Here is a 24,398-nt window from a genome sequence, read left to right on the forward strand (position 1 = left end):
ATAGCGCATAAAAATCATCTGATGAAAACAAAACGCTACCATTAAAATGTCAAAGTATTTTACAAAATGATGGCAAACTTATTTGAAATAAATTTTAATTTTGTATCTTTTTGTTAATTTACTATGACTAAAATGGAATGCCTTGATACTTCTACGTTGTTCTATAATGGACTGCTAACAATTATCAAACAAACTCTAGGCGACAATATATTATATTGCAAACATGTCTCTATTGATAATAATTAATTGATAATACCTGCAATATCAAATGATTCAAAAGAATTTCGCAAAATGTTATTAAGCAAAATTAATAAACATTTGACACTTTCATTGCTAAAAGATACAATTGTTCCTTGGGATTGTTCTAATATTAAATAGTTCTAATATAAAATAATTCTAATAAAAACAAATTGTTATTGGTGTATCTTATGATCGCTAATGTTCAATTTTTGTATATTGTCATTATATCTTCATTGAACCTCAAACTTTCCTTTAACATATTCACTGCGGTAGATGTGAACGTACGCGTTATCAGGATTTCCTATTTTCTTAGGGGTAACGAGTGGTTAAATGGATACATGTTATAGGAAAGTCTATTTCTGGCATCAGGGACTCCCTTCGATATTTATGCGGCATTGAATATTTTAAACAATCATATACTACTTACTTGAAAAGCCCGCTGTACTTTCGTTTCGCTGCTCAACATTTTATTCAAAAACTTGAAATTATTCACAGCAGCGACCCACGGTTCATAATCAGACTCTTGAATCAAGTATTTCGAAAGATTAAATGGGATCCCATAATCCAAATAACCTGCTCTGGCTAGGTTGAATGCGTCATCTATAAGGGCAGCTCTGTTCACTCTGTGTATCTTCTGAAAGTGTTTCGAGTTCAGGTAATAAGTAATCATTCGCCAATTGTCTTCATCATAATTCACTCGATAATATCCAACGTGTTGAATGTTAAAAATGATCCAATCATCCGATGAAACATGGAATGGCACAATTAAACTTTCGTTTTCTGGTTTTAACCAGTATGTTGGGGTTGTATTAGAAAAATTCGCGATTGTTCCTGTAGTGAAACTCAATGGTATCCACCATTCGAATATTGACTGCTTTTGTCCCCAACAAAATCGTTCTTGAGATACAGTAAATGTTTGCATTTCGTAATTTCGCACAACAGTCACCAAAGGATATCCTGGTTGATTTGTCCAAGATTCCATAATATCACTAATCGACACATTGATCTGTAGTTCACCCCATTTATCAGTATAATTTTGCAAATGTTTGTACAGATCATATGGAGTAGCTGCTGCGTACGACCTAGTTTTGTGAAAAAATAATTCTTTTTTGTAGCACAGTAGAATCATAGTTTTGTAATAATAGTTATTATTATCATTACGAGACTACGGATTTTTATACAAATTTATATTTTTATGAGCATAATTAAACAAGTGGAATCTAAGATTTGTTTTACCCACTAAGTATTATAAAGAGTACTATTCTGTACATTTTTGAACATTAAAATTTTGCAAAAATATGTAAAAATCCGCAATCTAACCATTATAATACACAAAAAATGTAGCAAACTTTGTTACTAAATACTACCCTTTTTCTACGAGAAAAGGTATTATATAGAATCCTTTTAGTAAGTGAACTGAACTATAGCTTTAGAATAATAAAAGATAGATACAAAGATTGGACACAATAAAGAAGTTTCACGAAGTGAAATGTGAACAATACATAATGCATATACCTCATTCGAAAGTGGAGGCATTTCACAGATTCCAACGTTTTCTATATTTTGTAAATTTAAACTGTACAGTCCTGTATATATTAATTAATAGATGCACCTTCTAATAATTCTATAGTATGAAAAAACGTATTCTATGCGAAGTTGGAAATAAATATTCTACGTTGCTGTTATGTCGTAAAATAATATTTCGCAACTATTTAAATTTTATTTGTATTTATTTTATGATTAAGGAACAACGTATGTACATAGCTTTCCAATAGTAATAAAATATTTGTTCAGAATGATTAATTTATAAAATGTTTTAACCCTGTAAGTCCTAGTAAAACTCTTGACTTCCATACAATTGAACGAATTTTTATTGATTACCTAAGTCCGGAGGTGTTTTAAACTCATTGTAGAATTCTTTGAGGGTTAAAATAGGTAGTTTTATACTTTAGATTTGAAAAATCCTGGTTTGAAATGCATAAGAACGCGAAAATCATTGACTTTTAATATGGAATCCTGAGCTCTCACTACAGTTAGACAGTTAATTTTAATTTTGTAAAATTTATCATGTAAAGAACAAGGAAAGAAGAAGGTAATAATTATACCATTATGTACCAAACATAAGTTCCAAATCTTTAAAACGTCTCCATATCTGAAAAAGGCATAAACAAAATAAGATACACGACGCAGAACCATTTAATTTTGTCTAATGAATGAATTTGTTTCATCTCCTATCTTATTACTTTATTATTTTAAAACTGTAACTTGATTCAATTGTAAGAGACACCCTACATAAAAGGAGCTCGTTGATGCATCATTATAAATTTCGCACATGCACGCGTGCGCAACGCGTGCGAAAATCAATATGGTAATAATAAGAAATGTATGGATTTCAAGAATCCAATGATTGAAATCTTGCATCAAACATTTTTTGTGTGAGATTCGTTCTTCCACTTCTGTGTGTGAAATGATCTTAGAAATCTATTAGAAATTTGTATCTCTTATTAAAAGTCGTTTAAATAGTTAGATAAAAAATAAATAAATAAAAGGTTGGAGAATATTATTAAAACAAAATAGAGATAATTTGACATTTTGAAAGATTCTTTTTCCACAAAATAGTTATTACTGACAGATTATAACGTCCTACAAATTTTGTAAACGAAATTTTTCCATGTCTAAGCTGAAATTATTTCAACAGTTTGTATCATACGATATTGGATTAATTCAGCAAAGATGTTTTCGTAATTGTATTAGTGTTACTGTCATAGCTTTTGTATTTTTATATTATATTATAAAACCTATATTACAAAACAGATAAAAATTTTATCTAGGTTCTTAAATTGATAAGATAACTTTTTCTTGAGACACAATTTTTAATATATAATACTTAATACTTAATAGCACGGCAATCTACACGAATGCTTCTCTAATAATATACCTAAATATTTGAAACTTATTTGTTATTTCAAATGTAAGATGGTATAAAAATATCTAAATATTTAGATATGTAGGAACACATTTAAATTAAATGCTATAAAAAAATATCTGAAAAATTTTTTAATTAATCTCAATTCTTGTTGTACAAGGTGTTCAGAACGTATATGTCATGATTTTGACAGATGATTCTATACCTGAACATCTGTTAAAGAAAGATACCGCAAAATTGAAATTCAAAATCAAATTTTTGCGTTTGTCACAAAGAAGGGAAGTCTCAAAAAAATCATTAAGCCAACCAAGTGAGTCATTCTCTTGAAAAATGATCATAATGTTCCACTAGTTCGTACATCGACATTATTTACATGTAATACATTTACATTTTATAATCAGATTATAACCAGATTATAATCAATTGCCTATTATTTAAATGATTTTGAATAAATTTTTATCTAAAATAATTATTCTAATAACTTCCTTTTAGTCAAATATTTCATGCAAATAATAATTAATCATATTTCATTCGCTTCACCTGTTTGATTATAAGTGTAATATTCCTTCGATGCCTATCAATGGTCACCATGTTTAAGTTGAAAGAAAAAAAAACATAAACAGGAACTATGTTTTCGCTCCTCAATCCGCTCCATTTTCATACCTTTCCATAATTACTACATTTTTTTCAATTTTTAAGCTAATTGGGCTTTATGAATAAGCGGAAGAAAGATAGTAACGAAGAATTATTAGATAACTAAAGCAAGAAGAATAAAATAGTAAAAGAAACTATAAAAGGTTTATTCAGTTAACATTCCAGGAGGTTCTGTCGAGTCGGATAGTAATGGCGAGAATTTACAAAGAATAGATAACATCAGATCAAGCAGAAAAAATGAAAGCTCTTCTGAAGCAAAGGAGGAACAAAATAAATTGCTTTCTTTTAATACCCATCTTTTTTAATTTCTTTCAATTAATATTAATTTCTTTTAATTTCCCAAATTTTTCAATTAATCAAACATACATTATTATATATAACTCATCCGCATGATAGAGAATACCCTTCCTTTATTCGCTTTACGGAATATTCAAAAGATATTTAACCCTTCGTTTGCAACTTCATTTTTTTTTGACGTCGTCTACGTACTGGTTCGTGTAAATTCACACAGCCCTTTTTTTAGGTTTTATATTTGAATTTAATTTTTATAGGAAAGCAAAATTTGAACATGAATTAGGGAAAAATGAAGAATTACTTAAAATTTTATAACTAATTTCCTAATAAAAATTTGAATGTAGCTTTGGATCTATACGCTGTTACGTATGATCATCGAAGAAAAAATTACAAGGCAGTTTCGACTTACGAAAGTATGATTATTTTAACAGTCAAAAATTGTTACATTTTTATGCATTATCGGTGGCCTTGTCGTAAGCCGGAACCACCCGGTCATATAGAAGATATATGATTTGCACTAAAATTGTGATTTTTTTCTGGCATTTCAAAAAATATCGATATAATAATTGAGTAACTATTTTTAGGGTGTATAAATATTTAAAAACTAATAAAAATTCGCGAAAAAGCAAAACTTTCAAACGAGAACACTAATGCGATCTACAACTTGAGTCGTTTATAACTTACATTAAAAAATATTATATCGTTTGTAGGATACGAACTGACAGAATCTACGACTACAGTATCACGAACATAATATGACGTAAAATTTTTTTTAAGAACAAGAACGAGGTCTCGATCCTTCGTGAACTTCAAGTAACTAAAAAAACAAAAACAGTCAATTTGGAAAACGATTCAGTATGTAAATGGAGGGTTAAAAGAATAAGAATATACATGTTCGCACCATGTATTCATACAAAAGAACAAGGAAAATTAAATAAGACTAAAATTAAATAAGCAGGCTTTCTGAAAATATGTACGCTTGCATAACGAATTAGAAAACACCAGATTTTTCCTATCTTGCTATAGCAGATACACATGTAAACATATATTCGCAACACGTAGGTACACCAGAAAACTAACTTATCATTTAAAGATAAACGCACGTTTGCGACGTTAAGACGATTATAAAACTTTTTATTTTTATTTTTTTTTCTCTCTCCATATTGCAAATAATAAAGGAAATTTACTAAAATTGGCCAATGAGATTAAGCAAAAGACTAATAACCAAGAGAAGTTACCAATGACTGTTGAGGAAATAAACGAGGTACTTCCTAACGAAGAATTTGCGAAATTTTTGGTGATAATTTCCTGGGATCTAATTTTAGTTTTACAAATAAAGTTAGATTCGTGCATTCATAACAAATGGAAGTTTTATTTCACAAACGGAATAAAAAAGCAGGAGCAAGAAAGCTTATTAGAAAAATATCAAGATCCTGTTAGCACAAATTAAATTTGGAAATCCCTTTAAAATCATTAAAGCATTGATAATCAAGAGGTACCTACATGACCAAGAGATGACGATTAAGAAATGCAGTGTTAGTAGCTTTTGTTTCCGCTATGAGAAGGTTGATCAAAGTATCAAGTCGATAAAATTCAATTCATGGGAAAATTACATGATACAGGTAAGCTCATCACACAAATTATGCATAGTCAGACCAAATCAAGAAAAGGTTTCATTATGGCAGGAGTAGCGAAAGAAACGGAAACCATGTTCGAGGACAAAAACAGAAGAGTTCCTATTTGGATAAAATCTATCCAAAAAAAATCATAGAAGCTAAAGTAATGGATAAAGTAGCCAACTCTATTAAAAAGCAATCCTCTTCTAAGTCTCAAGGATCAGAGGATGCGACATCCGGACAGTTTTTAAACTCAAACATCATGCTGGAAAGAAAGCCATTTCCAAACCAATCAGATTTCCAACAGGGATACCAGTATTCAGCGGAACAGGTCGAGCGATTGTTCTTCAGGACGAAACAGCCATTCAACAACAGGGTGCAATATCAGGGATATGTTGATGAAAATATTAGGTTGATATGATCACTAGTTCTTACATGCAAAGTTGGTACGACTTCTAACGACGCTCTTTTGTTTTAGCGTCCGCCACGTGTTAATTATCTGAGTGTATCCGGTGTGTTCATATGGCTATACATGGTGGTGAAATATAGGGTATAAAAACTGAATCTGTGTGAATCAATTCAATATCGAACTCCAAAACCTATTTAATAACAAGATATAATAAAGCGAAACGTCAAATGAGTTTCGAATAAATGTAGGTTCTATTGCTGGTAAATTTATATTAAGTTCTGTTAGAGAATATAAAATAGTCCTTCATAAAAAAGTAAAACGGACTGAAACTCCATCAGTAAAATTTGAGTCAGTGGAAGAAATTAAAAGATTTAGACAAGCTATTGATAAAATATGTTTGGAAGGAGTACTAGACAATTGCAAACCAAACAACAGATAATTCTTATCAAATCAGTTTTTGGTCCCAAAGCCAAGCGGATTCTTCCGTTTTACACTAAATTTAAAAAAGCTAAATAAATTTATCAATACTAACAATTTTCAAATGGAGGATATTCGAACGGTTGCGAAACTGATTTTCTTAGGTTTCTTCATATGCATGATAAATCTAGAAGACGCATATTATCCAGTACCGATTCAAAAAAAAGCCGAAGATTCCTAAGATTTGAATTTCTATGAACTTTATACCAATTTGCGTACTTGCCTATTGAGCTAAATTTAAGTCCATATATTTTCACAAAATTACTAAAACCAGTAATTCGATTCATAAAAGCTAAGGGTTTAATGTTGTTTATATATCTGAATGATATTATGTGCATTAGTAAAGATTATGAAAATTGATATATGAATGTTAAGGAAACAGTTAACTTATTATTATTTTTATTAAATTCCTTCAACTGCATGGAAATTTCTTAGGTTTAAAATTGATTTGATTGAATATGCGATTCAATTGCCTAAGGAAAAAAGGGGAATAAAGACCTTTTCGTTGAAAACATTGTGTTTAATATGATTTTGCAAAATTCATAGAGAAATTAATCTCAACTTGTTCAGCAGTCAAATATGGGCCACTGTGAACTAAATTGTTAGAGAGAAAGATACCTATAGTATTATTGCCTAATAATTTCAATTATATGACGTAAAAATGCTAATTCCAAAATTAATTTTACTAGATCCGACGCCATGATAGCAAAATTTACCGATAACTATTAATACTATAAAAACAGCGAATTTCAAGCACTGGCTGGAGAGGTATAAATGGTTTTGAGGAAACATACGGTTTTTGAGACGATAGATAAACAAAATATCACATGCGTTATTGAGAATTACTAGCAGTTAAATTGGCGTTCGAGTCGTTAAAGAATAGTTTGAAAAATGGCCAAATCTTCTTAAAAACAATACAGCTTTATCATATATAAATGTTACACATCATATAATAAGTTAGCTAAGGATATTTTGCAGTGGGCAGAGAAAAGAAAAACGTTCATATTTGCATCCTATAATGCAGCAATATTAGCAAGTAGGCAGACCGACTGTCGAGAATAAAAAACAACGATAGTGAATGATAACTAAATCAGTATTACTTTGAGATTATTATAAGAAAATTTGGTACTCCGACGTTTGACTGATTTACTTCACAAAGGAATACCAAATGTAACAAATTTTGCGCTTGAAAGCGTAACAGATTCGGGTTTCATACAGATAAATTTATTTACTGTCAGGTGGACAAAATTGGATTGGTATGCGTTTCCGCCTTTTAGCTTAATTTTGAAAACGCTTGTTAAGTAATTAAACGAGACGAAGCATCAGAAATTATTATTGCACCTGATTAAGCACGTTAAGTTCTTAGTATCCTTGGTATCGTTTATTTATATGTCTTCTTGTACACAAACTCCTTATATTTGAACCAAGTATTGATTTGTTATAATCAATCATACTATCTTCGTGCAAAACGAAACGCATCCTCGGACCAAGTATTTGCGTTTAATAGCGAGTAAACTATTGGGGAAGCCTTCCTAAAAAAATGTACCTACCACAACAGTGGACATTATCTTATAATTTTTAACTCTCAGGACGACTAAACAGTATGAATCAGCATTACGAGCACCTGTACAATTCTGCAAAGAGGCTAATTTTGAATTTTATGAATCTACAAGAAGTAGTCTCCCAAAATTTTTAAGTGGCTTGAAGCAAGTACATCACATAGTATTTTAACTATGTATAAATTCGCAGTACCCTTGATCTTTCATCATATATTTTCATCACAATAAAATAGGTGAAGACGCAAAGTACTAATAAAAAGTAATAACATTATTAGCCCCAGGTATTGCTTTTGTAGGGTACAGACGTTAATATCTATTGAAATATCTAACATTAAGTCAACACCAAGAGGCCTAAAAATAAAAGTTCTAGATGTTATTAAAACATCAGGCCTAAACGTTATCAGCTATCATTAGTCTTACCAAAGTCTGTTGAAGAGCCTAACTTATTTACCGTGACGGTTATTGCAGAATATATAGATATTATACAGATAGATACATAGACATATATATATATAGATTATATAGATAAGTATGTAGTATAGTGTAGTATCGTGGATGGATTGCCTGGGAGACATCGGGTGTGTGTTATCAGCGTTGTCAAGAAGTGCTGTCAGCGTTGTCAATGAATGTTGTAAGCGTATAAAAAAAGAACCGTTGTAACGAGAATAGTGAGTGACGAATGGCGACTGCATGCATATAGACTGACGGAGCATCAAACGACATTGTAACAAATCATACCGTTACCAAACCTACTAACACTATATTATTTCCTACAGATACATAGACATATAGATCTTATATAGATCAAAGCTTCAAAAGGCAAGACTGACACGTCATTTATTGCAACAGAAAGGCCACATAAGTGTCTCAAATTATTGGTCGCGGGACAAGGTGTGCTTTAACGAAGAGTAGTATAGATTCATAGTTCATTCGTTAAAATGCGCGGCTATATTAAAGTCTTAGAAGTATGGAGTTAACTACAATTAGAAGAACAGTAGGGCGGTCAAACAACTCTCAGATTTTGGAAAAGTTTTATAATAAACCTATACTAGCAGATTATTACGAGACCGCAACAGCACTATGTTTATATTGTCTTCAAAGTAATTATTACAAGATACATTCTAATCATAGTACACTTCAGCTGAGGAACTCAGAAATAGATATTAAGGTTTTTTACAAATATTATTATAAACACTGTAAAAGTAAACAAAAAAAAAACAGAAAGAACGAAAAGGATTTTAGACACATGATAAAAAATTTAAAAATTAAATATATATAAATAATAGTACAAATAAAGTTCGACAAACAGAATTTAAAATTACTATTTTCTCTGAACCACACCAATTTACCTGTAAGTAAAGTTTGATCACAATTAAATGATACACTTGGTTCGATAAATATACACTACAATCCCACCCATGACATATATATTTTAAACAACCTGTACAACGATTTGTGTAAAATTGTTTATGTCTAAGAAGAACAACTGTGAAAAAATGTAAAAAATTAATAAAAAAATCATAAAATTTAAATAATACATAACAAGTAAATGACAAAAAATTATCGAAAACTTTACACAAATATAAAAATTATGTATTTCATTTATGTTTCTGAAATTACGTATATTAACGAATTACGTATTATTAACAAAGAATTAACTCGAAATTGAAGATATTAAGTTAAACAAAGTTTAAAGTCTAAATTCTCTTTCGTTAAACAGGAAACGTTGATGAAAAATGTTATTTCCATCGTAAATTTGCTTTTGTTAAATACTCACATGTTTTTCACATAACTTCGTAAACCATCTTGAAAAGCTGCTTCACCGATCACGTGGGAGAGCATGCGAATCACGGATGCACCTAAAACAAGACAATCGATTTTTCAGTTATTAAACAAGTATAACCGAAAATTTATCTGAGAATGCTGGAATTTAGGATTAGTTATTTTTATATTTATCGTTAGACTGCGGATTTTTACGCATTTATAGGAGACTTGAAAACACAAAAATACACGGTATAAACATATATATTATGAAAAAATTATGTAAAATATTCAATGTACGAGTTTGTAATTCTTCTATTGAATGTATTCTTTATAATATTTAGAATGTAAAATAATTTTATTCTTATAGATTCCATTTTCTTTAATTATTTTCATAAAAATTTGAATTTACAGTCTATATATATATGTCGGGTTGGCGTTAGGGGCGTATAATGAATCTTCACCAGTGTTGTTCATGGTTGTCGCACAGATATTTATTACACAAGTATGGCTGATACAAGATTGACGACCGGACGCGGTAACTGGACGCTAATGACAATGGCCCTAGGTTCGATATAGCGAATCCACGGTCAACGGGATAACGAATATACTTTGCTTCAAAGTCTAAGTCGGACTCAACTTACTACTCGTGATACTAGGAACGCTTGATTGACTCTTAGCTAATCAGATTGCCAGAAAAGAATGACTTTCCGTCGCGACGACGCTGCAGAGGAAAACTATGATGGGGTGTGCCTAAGGGCACGAGATCATCGGATTCGTCAAAGAAAGCCTCCACTCGGAGGGTGAGGGAAATAGACGCTGCTGTTAATTGGTCAATTTCTATGTTGGCGGTTAGAAAAGGATGCTAGCCGCCCTAGAGAGAGAGTTCCTAGCAGGCAACGTCGTACGTGACCAAATCAGGCTTTCCCATAACTTCCCGCAATAGGTGACAGATTTACGGGCTGATAGAATAAAGACTGTTTGTCAATCTGAAGGACTTTAGTTAACTAAGTCCTAAGATTTGTAACGGTTCCTCAGGTTATCTGAACATAAACTGTAAACGATGCATCGACATCTGGCGATCATCTGGCCCAAAGAATGGGGTCTGTGTGTGGCGAGCTGCGGGGCTGTTGGAATGTCTTATTGTCAAGTGTCTGTACTGCCAATTCTTTAAAGGAAAGCTATGTTACTTTATATCTCTGTTAGGTGGAATGTTCATCCCGTGACCGTGGCTACGCTCGGCGACCGGTTGTCGCCTCGAGCCTAAACTCATTGTCTCAAGTTTCGAATGACTGTGTCTGGGTTATTTCGTAAATGCTACAGTATTGAGGCTTTTTCCAAATAATTCCAACGGGGGGGGGGGGGCGGTGTCCTTTCATCTCCGACATATATATATACAGGGTGCGCCGTTAGAATCCGGACAAAAGAAGTTTTGTGCAGAAAGTTGTTTATTTAAGTCAATACACAAAAACACATGAAAATGTTGTTATATCTCATTTAAAGGGTCCTTGCTGAGAACTTTTATTCTATGTAACCACCCTCTGCCTCTATGACCTGCTCTATTCTTGCTCTAAAGCGCGAGCACGCTGACTTCAACTGGTCGCGTTTAATTGTCGCGAATTCTGACTCGATAGCAGCTCGTAGGGAGTTGACGTTGGGGTGCCTGCATTTATTAGTTTGTCTCTCGATAACGCCCCACACGTAATAGTCCAATGGGTTTAGGTCGGGACTGTTAGGAGGCCAGAAATCTTTCGACCAAAACATGTCCACATTGTCAGAGAGCCAATTTTGAACAAGATGACTTGTGTGAGCAGGTGCGCCATCTTGTTGAAATAAATACGGCCTTCCAGAAGCCGTAATTTCCATCCACGGCTTTATTACTGTCTTCAGGACCTCCAAATAAACCTCCTTTGTGATTCTTTCGCCTTTTTGGAAGAAGTGCGGAGGCATGACGTCGCCCTCACTTGAGACAACGCTGAACTTTTCTCGCCGGAGAAGGAGAACCCTTCTCGAACCACTCTGAGGCTGCGTATCTCTTAGCAATGTCGTATACCGTCGATCTTGGGTAGCTAAAGAATTTTATAATTTCGACCGGCGTTCTCCCGGCGCGAAGACTTTCTATAATCGCCGCTCTTCTATCGTATTCCGGGTTTTGCTTAACGAGTTCTGTCATTTTGAGGTTATAGAAGACTTATTGACATATTTAACTAACTTCAGAGTCAATCAGCACAAACATCTGAATTCTAATATGGTGGGAACTACAAATTGAATTCTGTCCGAATTCTAACGGCGCACCCTGTATATTATATATATATATATACATACAAACATACATAATACATAACATAACAACTAGTTAACACTCATTGTCAACCTAATCATAGACGGTGTACAGAACCTGCAGTGTTTTTTGTACTTTGTCTGTGATTAACATTTGTTGTTTCTTTATAAGAAGACAAGATTATACTTCGTAAACAAATATTTTTATTTGGAAAGCAACAATTACCATGGTGACGATAATGATATTGATAAAGTACTATATGTTACGACTGTTCGTGGAGAGACGCGGTCGCGAGGAAAACGCGTCAGCGAGAGACGTAAATTCTCGCTACGATTCGTGTAATCGACGCCGCGAAATAGTCGTTCCCCGTGTTTCGAGTAAGATAACAGGGATGAATGAATTTAACACTGTGTTAACAGGTTAATATAGCATGTATTTTTAACAACAAAGTAAATGAATGTAAAGACGTCACAACTTGTTTCGTGATAAATATAGTTAGTGATTCGACTCGACTTTTTATATTTCTCGATGTTTGCAGTATGAATATTCGTATGAAACTTTTTAAATGCGACTGTTCAGATAGAGTATTCGATTGAGACTGATGATCTTAGACCGATTCTTTGTCTTTCGGGGAGGCAAGCCCCACTACGCTAGGATCGCGCCACCGCTCGCGCCGATGATCACGTAAGCCAATTCCTTTGTTTTTTTTTTTTTATTTTATTATGGTTTTTACAATTTGTCCTGAAGGACATTTGATAAAGTGTTATATCTCAGTGGTAAATAAAAAAAATTAAATAAAAATAAATATAGCATGTAAGTGGCTACCCCCAGCGGGGTGCCAGCTTCGTGTTTGCTAGGTTATATCTTTTATGAGGTCTATTGGGTGTTTCCTTTTTAGTCTTCTTGCGACGTTTGTTGTGTTGTTCGTTTCCGCTACCAGCTGATTCGGGTGTGTTTCTATTCTATCTCTGTATCTTTTTGCGAGTCTGGTAATCTCCTCCTTGACCGTTGGTATTCCGAGGTCTTTCCGTATGTCCTCGTTTCTGACGTACCATGGGGCGTTTACCATTGTTCTAAGGATTTTGGCTTGGATTGTTTCTATTTTGTTTATATGGCTCATTGCTGCTGTTCCCCATAGTGGAATTCCGTATGTCCAGATTGGTTTTATGATTATTTTGTATATTTTTAGTTTGTTTTCTGTGCTTAGTTTGGATTTTCGGCTTGTTAATCAGTGCATTTGTCTCCTTGCTGTCTGTACTTTGTCTATTATTGATTTGATATGCTGTTTCCATGTGAAGTGTGTATCTATGTGAATTCCAAGGTATTTGACTTGCCTTGTTTGTGTTATTTGCGTGCCGTTCAGGAAGATGTTGGTGTTATCTGCTTTCAGAGTGTGAATGTGATGTGGTTGCATTTGTTAGGGTTAGCTTTAATTTGTTTGTCTTGTAGCCACTTTTCTATTTTTGTGATGTGTTTTTGTAGTATTGTGGCTGCTGTTACAAGGTTAATGTGTCTGATTAGTACGGCTGTGTCGTCCGCGAATGTCAATATTTTGCTATTGGTAGTTGTTGGTATGTTGGCCGTGTATAGTGTGTATAATATGGGTCATAGGACGCATCCTTGCGGAACCCCTGCTTTGATGTCTTTGACTTCGGAGTGTGCATCCTTGATTTTTATTGTGAAGGTTCTGTTGCTTATGTATGATTTTATTATTTCGTATATTTGTTCCGGGAATTGTTTCTTGATTGTTTGTAGTAGGCTTTCGTGGTTTATTTTGTCAATTGCTTTCTCTATGTCCATGAATAGGGCTGTGCAATATTGTTTGTTTTCTATTGTGTGTATAATTTCGTTGACAAGCCTGTACATTTGTTCTGTGCTGGAGTGTTTGTTTCTGAATCCAAATTGATGGACTGGTATTAATTTTTCTTTCTCTATTATTGGTTTTAGTCGGGCGTATATTACTTTTTCTAGTATTTTGGAGAGCACGGGAAGTAGTGATATTGGTCTGTAAGATGTTGTTTCGTGTGGGTCTTTGCCTGGTTTGGGTAACATTATGATTTGTGCCTGTTTCCATAATGTAGGATAATATTGTATTCTTAGTATTGCATTGAATATTATTGTGATTAGCCGTATTGCTTTTGGAGGGAGATTTTGCAAGATTTTACCATTGATTAGATCGATTCCTGGTGCTTTGTTGTTTTTTGTTTTTTCGATTATGTTTCTAATTTCTTGTGCTGTTGTTTTAGGTATGGTGTATTACTTTTCAATTGCGGTGCTAGTGGTTAGCGCATCGTCGTCCGTATGGCTATTGTGGTTGCTGTTATTGATGTTTTGTGGTGTAAATGTGTTGCATAGGTGGTTGGAAAATTCTTCGGCTTGCTCTTCGTTGCTCCTTGTCCATGTGTTGTCTGCTTTTCTGATTGCTGGGGCTGGTTTTATTGCCTTCTTTAATTTTTTTTTTTTTTTTTTTTTGGTGGCTTTCCATAGTGTAGTGAGTAGTTGTAGTTCTCGTGTGCAGATAGTGACTCTATGAACTTTGTGAATTCGTTGTTATTGTGATTTTTTATTTTGTTTTTTATTTCCTTTGCGAGTTTGTTTAGGTGTTTTTTGTTTTCTTTTGTTCTATGTTTTTGCCATTTTGCTTTCGCTTTTCTTTATTCTCTAATTTTTTCGAGGATGTCTGATGGGATTGGTTTTGTTTGGCTAGTGGCAGGTTCAGATTTAGTGGTCGCCCGTGCTGCTTCTTGTATAGTTTCTGTGAGTGTTGTTACAGCTTGTTCGATGTTTTCGGCCGTTTTCAATGGGATGTTGCAGTTGATTTTGCTCTCGATTATTTCTTTGATGGTTTGCCAATTGGTGGATTTGTTGCATAGTGTCTCTAGATTGTTGTAGAGTATTGGCTTGTTTCTGTATGTAATTATTATGGGTGTATGGTCGAAGCTAAGCTCGAGGCTGGGTGCTATATTTATTTTATTTCCATTTAGTCCCTTTGTGACTACAAAATCGAATAGGTCAGGGATTTTGCTCAGATCTGTCGGCCAGTATGTCAGTCTTCCTGTGGATAATATATTGAGGTTGTTTTTCCTGATGTGTTTTTCCAGGGTTCTGCCTCGAGGTGTAGTGATTCTTGACCCTATGTTGTGTGCTTTGTGTTGTAGTCTCCTGCTGCGATATACTTGTCGCCTAATTGTTGGAAGTATTCTTCCCACATTTGTGCTGTAATTTTGTGTCGCGGTGGTGCATATACTGCTGACAGCTGTAGACGGTTGCTGCTAGTTTGTACGGTAACGATGGTTGCTTGTATGTGTTCTTTGCTGACTTGGCTGTGTAGGTGGTGTTTAATTGTCGTTTCTTATTATTACTGCGGTCCCTCCGTGTGCTTTTCCTGAGGGGTGCTTGGTATCGTATATGGTATAGTACGGTATTTTTATGTAGCTTTTTGTTGTGAAGTGCGTTTCTGATACGAGTAGTATGTCTATGTTGTTGTGATACAGGAATGCTTTGGTTTTAAGGACCCTTTGTTGTAGGCCGTTAGAGTTCCAGGCAGCTATTTTTGGTATGTCTATTTTTACTTTTTGCTTAGCATGTTTGTTATCAGGTGTATCATAGCTGTGATTTGTTGTGATTGATGTTTGAATCCTGTGTTTAGTTTGCTTATCGTTTTTGTTAACATGCTTTTGATGGATTGCTTTAGTAGTTCTTTTATTTCTGTAGTGTCGTTGGTCTTATTGTTATGGTTTTGGTTGTCTACGGGTGTTATTTGCTTGGTTACTTACGCGTAGCTTCGACTGCCAGAGGTGTTGGTATTATTGTGGTTGATGTTCGTTACGTGCTGTACGTTTGTTGGTGTCTCAGCTTCTGCGCTGTCTTGTTGTGTGTGATAGTAATTGTATGTCCTGCTTCGAAGCGGCGGAAGCAGTTTGCGTTGGAGTATTTTTCTGGCTGCGTGGTTTCCGTTGCAGTTGTAGCACTTTACCTCGTTTATTTTTCCCGTGTATGGGCAGTACGTTGTCAAGTGCTTTTCTGCACATTTGACACACTCCGGTTTTCTATTGCAGTAGTTTTTTCTGTGTCCATATTGTTGACACCGCATGATTGTGGAATGTCTTTTTTGTGTCTGGGTGGTTCGACTGTAAATATTGTGTTTAGGATTGCTTTTATTTCGCAAATTTTCTTGTTATTTTTGTTCGGTTCGAGTTCTACTAGGAATAGCGGTAGTGGTTGTTTAGTATCAAATTTCTTTATGTTGTTTATTACCCTTACATGGTGTCCGATTTTGGCTAGTTCCTCACATATATTGTTTGTGTTTGTCTTTGGGTGTAGTCCTCTGATTACTACTTTGTAGCTTTTATCCGATTTCAATTAGGTAGGTAGGTGTGGTATCCGGCGTTTTTTTCTTTTAGCACCTTTACCACTTTTCTATAGGTATGTGGGGTGTTCGTTTGCACTTTTATTTGGTCTAATTTTAGTTGTTTGATGTTGTAATTTTCTTTGCCTGCCGTGTTGTTTAGCAGTTCGAGGAGGGGGTCTATTACCTGCGCGTCTATGTAAATTGGTGGTGGTTTGGTGTTGTGTGTTGGCTTTTCTGTTGTGTCTGGTTCTTTCTCTTGTGGCAGTGCTCTGAAGGGGTTTTGTAGAGGAATTTCCTGGAGCCATTGCTTCCTTTCTGTTTCTGCAGCCCTCCTAGTATTTGCGTTTGTTGTTAATTTTCTTCTTTTGCTGGGAGTTTCGATCTTCCAGCTTCCTTCTTGTTGTGTTAGTTAGTTATCGTCGCTCATTTGAGTGATATCCATTTCGGTTTCTGTACATTCTTGGATTTCCATGTTTTTGTGTATGGCGTATGTTTCGCCGTTGTTTGATATCCTGAGCGGTGGCACTCGTTGCATTTCTTTGTTTCCCGCTTTTCGCACTTTCGTGGGCACCTTTTTTCGACGGAGAGACCTCTCCGGGCACCCGGCACGTCTGCACTCTTCGGCAGTCAAAGGGGAACGGATTCCTTTGTGAGATGAAATAACGGTCCGAAAGCGACGGTTCCAGAACTCGCTGCTTGGTGACACTATGCGCTTGTCACGTAAAATCTGAGTAATGACACAACTGTTGATTTTTTAGTATAGTCTTTATTTTTTAGACTTTAGAGTTTTATTACAAAGGTCAATATTGTGACTGAATTGAAATTAAAAATGGAACTGTTTGAACGGTCTCGTACCATCAAAGAAGAAAGCTCGGTGTGGGTGTTCCCTTTGGAACTCAGAACGCGGATTCATTGTCCACACTTTTTGGTGGAAAAGTGAGGGTAACGATCCGCGATGCCCATTGGTAAATGAATTAGGTAGTAAAGACAAGGAGAGCTAGATATGGCTCGTGGGCATCCTTGTTTATGGGAAAAGTCTTATCTTGCCAGACACCCGCTTTCTCCGTATTAGGTAAGAGTCGAGTGCAACAAACATAAACCGAAAATGTTTACGTGAAGAAAACTGAAACTGAACAGATTCGGTTTATGTCGTCTTCTTAGGCCTGCTGCGAGTTAATGGAACAATAGATAGGTCTTGGCGTTCGGACTACGGGGAATCTCGCAAGGACCGTCACATCTGGCGTACCACATGGCAAAAGGAAAGTTGATTTGTGACACGCTCGTCGATACATTGTATGTTTTTCGTCAGCAGATAAGAGGATATGTCTGCGACGCTGGAGAACCGCGAGCGACGCGTGGAAATATTATCTCTACTGAGCCTCGTAGCGTAACACTATATTACAATGACAGACAAATAAAATTAACTTGAAAAATAAATAAACACACAATGTGCAATCTTTATATTAAATACTATTACTATTACTAATACTATTGCAGTAACTATACTTTTACTTTCAATGTCCTTCTAATTTTACAATATAGATTCTGCACGAAAATTTTGTATTTGTTAAAGCATTTGTTAAACTTGGAGAGGTATTACAAAGAACTTTATTCTAATATTCATATAACTTTGCTCGTCACGTGGAGTACTCGCCGAAGGCCTACGGCACGAGATTTCACACTTCACCTTTCCCTTTTCGTTCAACGGCGTCCTAGGCTATTATGCGACGCACTCATACATACCAAGGACGGCAACATGCTTGTGTATGTGTTTTCGCTCTACATTCCCTCACTCTCGCATGTACAATACAAATGTATTTTATATTCAACAGTATTTTATTTTATATGTAGTATTGAACTAAAAATTTTGTTAGCAATAAATACTCTAAACAATTACTAAAATTGATAATCAGGTTCTTAATACCACAAAGAGATTTATAAATATTTGCTAATGACGTACATATGGAATTATTTGAATTATTCAATTATAGGTAATATTACTAATGCAGCGGTTGTGCTGTAGTATTTTTGCGTTTCGAGAAAATTATCGAAAAAGAAAAGAGAAGGAAAAGGCAATGATCTGCGTTAGAACATTACTTAAAGTGAAAAGACTTCTGACAAGAAAAAGGTGTATAGTTCCAGAATTGAAGTAGTCCTAGTTTTCAACAGTGGATAATAATTAGATTCACATGAATTATGAGAAATATTAATGTTTCCTTTATATCTTATGGCAAAATTTTAAAACAGATACACATAGGCAAGTACGTTGTCGTGATAGATCATTATACTTTTTCACAATTCAGGCTGTTACCTTCTTTCTGCGTCTTGTAATTGCTTTAAAACTTATGAATAATACTACTTGTTCACCGCCTAACTTTCTGAAACGTACTCATAGAGAACATGGCGTTGCTTTGACTCTGATACGTTTTCTTCGCAGGTTGGGTTTTTATCTCAAGGTCATAGACATAGACTTATGATTCATCGCTAGTAATGTCCTTCTTGAATATTTCAGGGTTGTTTCTGATCGATTCCAAGTATTCCCGGGCAAGTTCCACTCGATAATCCTTTTGACTTTCTATCAGCAGCAGTGGAACAAATGTTGTAGCTATCCCCAAATCTCAGGTTAAAATTTCAGAAGCAATAGCTGTTTAAAATTTCAAAGTCCTCCTCTATTTCACACAGTTAAGTGATGATTTTTATGAATTGCAATTCGCACACGTTTCACATTTTCAAGAATTTTAACCATTGGAGGACTGCCAGAATGCGGATCACTTTCCACTTCAGTACGGTCGCTTTTGAATTGTTTAAACCACTCTTTAATTTGTATATCACTCATAGATTCATTATCATAAATTATACGGATCATATCAATGGTTCCCGAACAAGAATGGAGAAGGTTATGGCAGATTTGTTGTCCGACGTTTTTGCCATTGATTAAAAATTTGGAGAATTATACAGTTTGGTAGAGGCACTCATAAAGGTCCCCCTTAAATAGTAAAAATCTGTTTTTCGCAACACTATATTCAAGTAGAAAAATATATCTATAGACTGGGTACATTCCAATCTCGTACATATCGATAACACGATGAGATTAGTACTGCTACAATATTTATTTTCATCGCACTACTTTAATTATAAACATCTATATATAATATATTTAGATACACACACAATAGCACTTTCCTAATGAAGCCTACTACGATATTTGTAAAACGTTAAGACTTTGTTTACAAGAAAAGTCAAGTTACTGGGTGTCTCTATTTTAATAATCCTTGTGCAACATCCTTGTGATTAGCATCACAAATTGTATACAAGAAATATCGTTATGTTCTCTAATACTTATTAGAAAATTTCTACGTATTATACTTTTTAACCCCTTAAGCGAAGAGAGCGATTATATATGTTAGATAAGCATTTTCTATCTATTGAGTATGTTGCGACCGTTCGCGGAGAGACGCGGTCGCGAGGAAACGCGTCAGCGAGAGGCGTAAATTCTCGCTACGATTCGGCTAATCGACGCCGCGAAATGGTCGCTCCCCGCGTTTCGTTTAAGATAACCGGGGTGATTCACTGAATGCAACTTATTCTACGGTTGTAGAATAAATATATATTTGTATCACAATAACACTTACAGTTTATATAAGGTGTCGGTTTAAATAGTATCGGAAGTTACCACTAGAATGTTCGAGTTAGATCTTATACAATGTGACTGATTTGGACGCGACCGTACAGAGAGTTTTCGACTGCGACTTAGAGATCGGTTAGAATGTTAGATTGCGACTTTACGATGCTTCACAGTGAGTTCGTTGGACTGAGCGATCGTTGTAGACGTGTTGACTGATTTGACGACGAAGACGAACTGACTTGATCGTGACGATGCTGGGTCGGAGGTGAGTTAAGGAAGGGTGTGTCTAACGCACGGAATCATCTGATTTGTTGATGACAGTTTTTGGTTGGAGAAGTGAGGGTAATAGAAATTGTTTCTATTGGTTAGTAAGACTATCGATGGACTAGGAAGGGTATTAGCCACCCTCGATGGAAAGTTGGGAGTAGGAGGCATCGCACGTGTGAACACTTAGCGTTCACGTGTTTTCCAGACGCTAACAAGAAACCTTAGAAAACGCTTTCGTGGAAAAGCCCTTGGTTGCAATGAAAGACTTTCGCCAGAGTTTTCTGAGATTTATAGTCAGGCTGCGAGTGTTTTCAAGAGTACGCGATAAGGATGTGCGGACATCTGGCTGCCATCCGTCCGCGATGTGAGGTCCGGCTCAGGTAGAGAGTCGGCCGACGTAACAGAGTAAGATAAGCATTTTCTATATTCTAAAATAATACTTCCCATGGTGCGAATGACTTGCAAAAATTCTTATCAGATTATTTTATACGAGTTGAAACTAACCTTTCTTATACGAAACAAAATCTAGCACTGCCATAATGCTCTTAGGACTCCCAACATTCCTTCCATTCATAACCCTGTCGTGATTTGCAGAATCCAATAACATCGCAGGTTGCATCATATCCACCACGAAGATATCCATCATTCTCCACGTTGGTTGTATTATGGACAAGGCAAAATATTGAAAATACGAGGCGAATCCCTCTTTCAGCCAAGCAACGTCCCAAAACATAGGTGTAACGAGATTTCCGAACCAGGTATGAGTATATTCGTGAGCCATAGTGGTAAATCCATCGAACATATTCTTCGTAGGAGTAAATTCATCGTATAATACTACAGATTCTCTATACGTGATCATACCCCAATTTTCCATCGCGTGAAAGTTGAAGTCGGGAACTGCAATTTGATCCATCTTTGGGATTGGATTGTCAATTAGAAACCAATTGTTCAGGAAAGAATAAATTAATTGGCCTTCATTCAGCGAAATCGATCCGCGATTATTCATAGATCTTCGAGTCCACATTCGGAAGTTTTGTGAAGAGTTTATCGATGATTCGGAAACGAAGTCATGGATCGCCCAACCTAGCTGATACGTGGACATTCGCGGCGTTTCTTCAAACCCATATTCGTTCCTGTTTTTAAAAATATCAAATAAAGATATGTTTATTATATGAAGGTAATAAGAGGCTTTTGAGTTTAAAGTCCTTTACTTATTGACATACAGTACAACTCAAATTACATTTTAATACGTATTTAATGTTGTAACTGTCAATAGGCGATTCTTGCAGATCTTTGTGGGCTAAACAGTGGCTCACGAAAGTATTCGAACGCTTACACATGCACACTTGAATAATGCACATTAAAATAATTTGCTTAGACAAGTAGATATCAATAGGAAGATGGAAGTCTTAAGATTATGTCAGTAAAATTTGAAAAGGATTCAACAACGTAGGTAGGAGTTATGATACATTTATTAGAAACACGCATTGTAAGTGACACACAAAAGTATTTGAACACTACATATATTATTAAATTATTTAATATTAATATTTTGTTGGACCACCTTTAGCAGCAATAATGTGTCTCAATCGACGATTCACACTGAAAACCAATGATTTTGTAAAACTACATTCAACGCAGTTCCATATTTCTATAGTTTTATCTTTCAATACTTGCTTTGAGGTTGTCTGAAATTTATTTAATCTTTTTCGGATTTCAGCCCATAAATTTTCAATCGGATTTATGTCTGGACTTTGCGGTGAAGTAATTAACATTTGTGGTGTGTTATATACGATCCATTCTTTCACAATTCTAGCAGTATGCTTAGGATCGTTATTTTGTTAGAAATGGAAATCTTCGAATAATCCTAATTTACGGGCACTTTTATCAAGTATTCCATCAATAAATATCAAATTTTCCGTGCTACCGGCAGCCATGCACCCGCACATCATGACCGATCCACCTCCGTGTTTCACTGTTTGATGTAAACGTCGAATTTCCAATTCTGTATTTGGTTTTCTTCACACATAATTTTGACCATCTGAACCAAAAATATAAAAATTTAATTCGTTCGAAAAGATGACTTTATCCCAAAAAGAATTATCTTTATTAATATAGGTTTTCGCAAAAATCAATCTTTTTTATTTACCGCATTAATATATGGCTTCTTTCGCGATACTCTGCCATGAAAATCATTGTTTCGTAATATTCGTCGACATAATTCCGGGTGAATTTCTTTATGAAATATATCAGCTGTCATACTTGCGAATTGAGAAGCGGATGTAGTAGGATTTTTTTTTAATTCGCGAATGATAACTTTCTCCTCTCTTCCAGTCAACTCTTTCTTTGATCGACCTGATCGAGCTTTGTTCGCAAGTGTTCCCTCATTCTTTGACTTTTTTATGATATATCAGGTATGTTAGTATGAAACCGGAATTTGCCTATAGATGGCCCTAGCTGATAATGTAGTTATCACTAAACTGCGTCATTTATGCCAAAAGTCTTTGTTGACATCTCACAAACATTTTCGACTTACAACAATGCAAGTTTCATACAACAGCATAGTTTGTAATAGTGTTGAACATGTCGAATTTTGTACCTGGAAACTACGATTTGCGGACAGCATTGATTTTCTGTTACCATTTGAAGAAAACTGCTGCAGAATCGTATCGAATGCTTGTCGAAGCTTACGGTGAGCATGCTCTTGGTAAATCACAGTGCTTTGTGCGGTTTAAAAAATTCAGAAGTGGCAATTTTGACGCGAGGAACGAAGGACGTGGAAGACCACCCAAAAAGTTTCAAGACAGCGAATTGCAAGCATTGTTGGATGAGGATGAGGCTCAAACGCAACAACAACTCGCTGATCAATTAAACGTGACACGAGAAGCCGTCTCCATACGTTTGAAAGCCATGGGAAAGATCCAGAAGGTGGGAAAATGGGTTCCACATGAACTGAATGAAAGACAGCAGGAAAACCGAAAAACCACTTGCGAAATGCTGTTCGCCAGATACAGAAGAAAGTCATTTCTCCACCGAATTGTGACTAGCGATGAAAAGTGGATATATTTTGAGAATCCTAAGCGTAAAAGATCACGGATAGCTCCAGGCGAACCACCGGCATCGACTACAAGACCAAATCGCTATGGACGGAAGACAATGCTCTGTGTTTGGTGGAATCAGAAGGGTGTGATCTATTATGAGCTGTTAAAACCTGGCGAAACCGTTAATACTGAGCGCTACCGACAACAAATGATCGATTTGAATCAAGCTTTGCGTGAAAAACGACCAGAATATCAAAAAAGGCAACACAAAGTAATTTTGCTCCATGATAATGCACCATCGCATACAGCAAAACCGGTCAAGGAAACGATCGAAGCGTTCAGTTGGGAAATACTTTCGCACGCGGCTTACTCACCAGACTTGGCTCCGTCCGATTACTATTTATTTGCATCGATGGGACACGCACTTTTTGACCAGCACTTAACTTCTTACGAAAATGTACGAAAATGGCTCGATGACTGGTTTGCCTCAAAAGATAGTCAGTTTTTTTGTCGTGGCATCCACCAATTGCCAGACAGGTGGGAAAAATGTATAGCTAGCGATGGACAATACTTCGAATAAAATATTTTTAATCATTTACATACAATAAACGTGTATTTTCTATATAAAAATTCCGGTTTCATATTTACATACCTTCATATTTCATATTTACGTAATGTATTGTGGACTTACTTCTATTGCAGTTCCGGCAATCTTGTTATATGATTTGCCGTTCTCATGTAATCGGAATATTCTCTCTTCTCTTTCACACTCTTTTATTTCAAATTTTTTGGTATTCATTTTAAATATTATTGTGTACATTTTTACGTTACTGTTACTGAAACGATATCCTAACATAAAGTGAACGTACCAATATTTTCATTTAACAATGATGTTTA

General features: G+C 35.1%; 1 protein-coding gene across 1 annotated transcript in view; it reads right to left on the reverse strand.

The window, feature by feature from the left end:
* LOC132904515 (aminopeptidase N-like) overlaps positions 1-24,398 on the reverse strand; it is a 74,929-nt gene that overhangs the window by 36,507 nt on the left and 14,024 nt on the right. Inside the window, exons 3-5 of the mRNA XM_060955083.1 lie at positions 20,965-21,593; positions 9,953-10,034; positions 668-1,322 (exon numbers count right to left, since the gene is read on the reverse strand). Of these exons, the coding sequence (XP_060811066.1) occupies positions 668-1,322; positions 9,953-10,034; positions 20,965-21,593 (1,366 nt within the window). The remainder of the gene's footprint in view (positions 1-667; positions 1,323-9,952; positions 10,035-20,964; positions 21,594-24,398) is intronic.

The sequence above is a fragment of the Bombus pascuorum genome, chromosome 2 (genome assembly GCF_905332965.1).
Source record: "Bombus pascuorum chromosome 2, iyBomPasc1.1, whole genome shotgun sequence".
Classification (NCBI taxonomy): Eukaryota; Metazoa; Arthropoda; class Insecta; order Hymenoptera; family Apidae; genus Bombus; species Bombus pascuorum.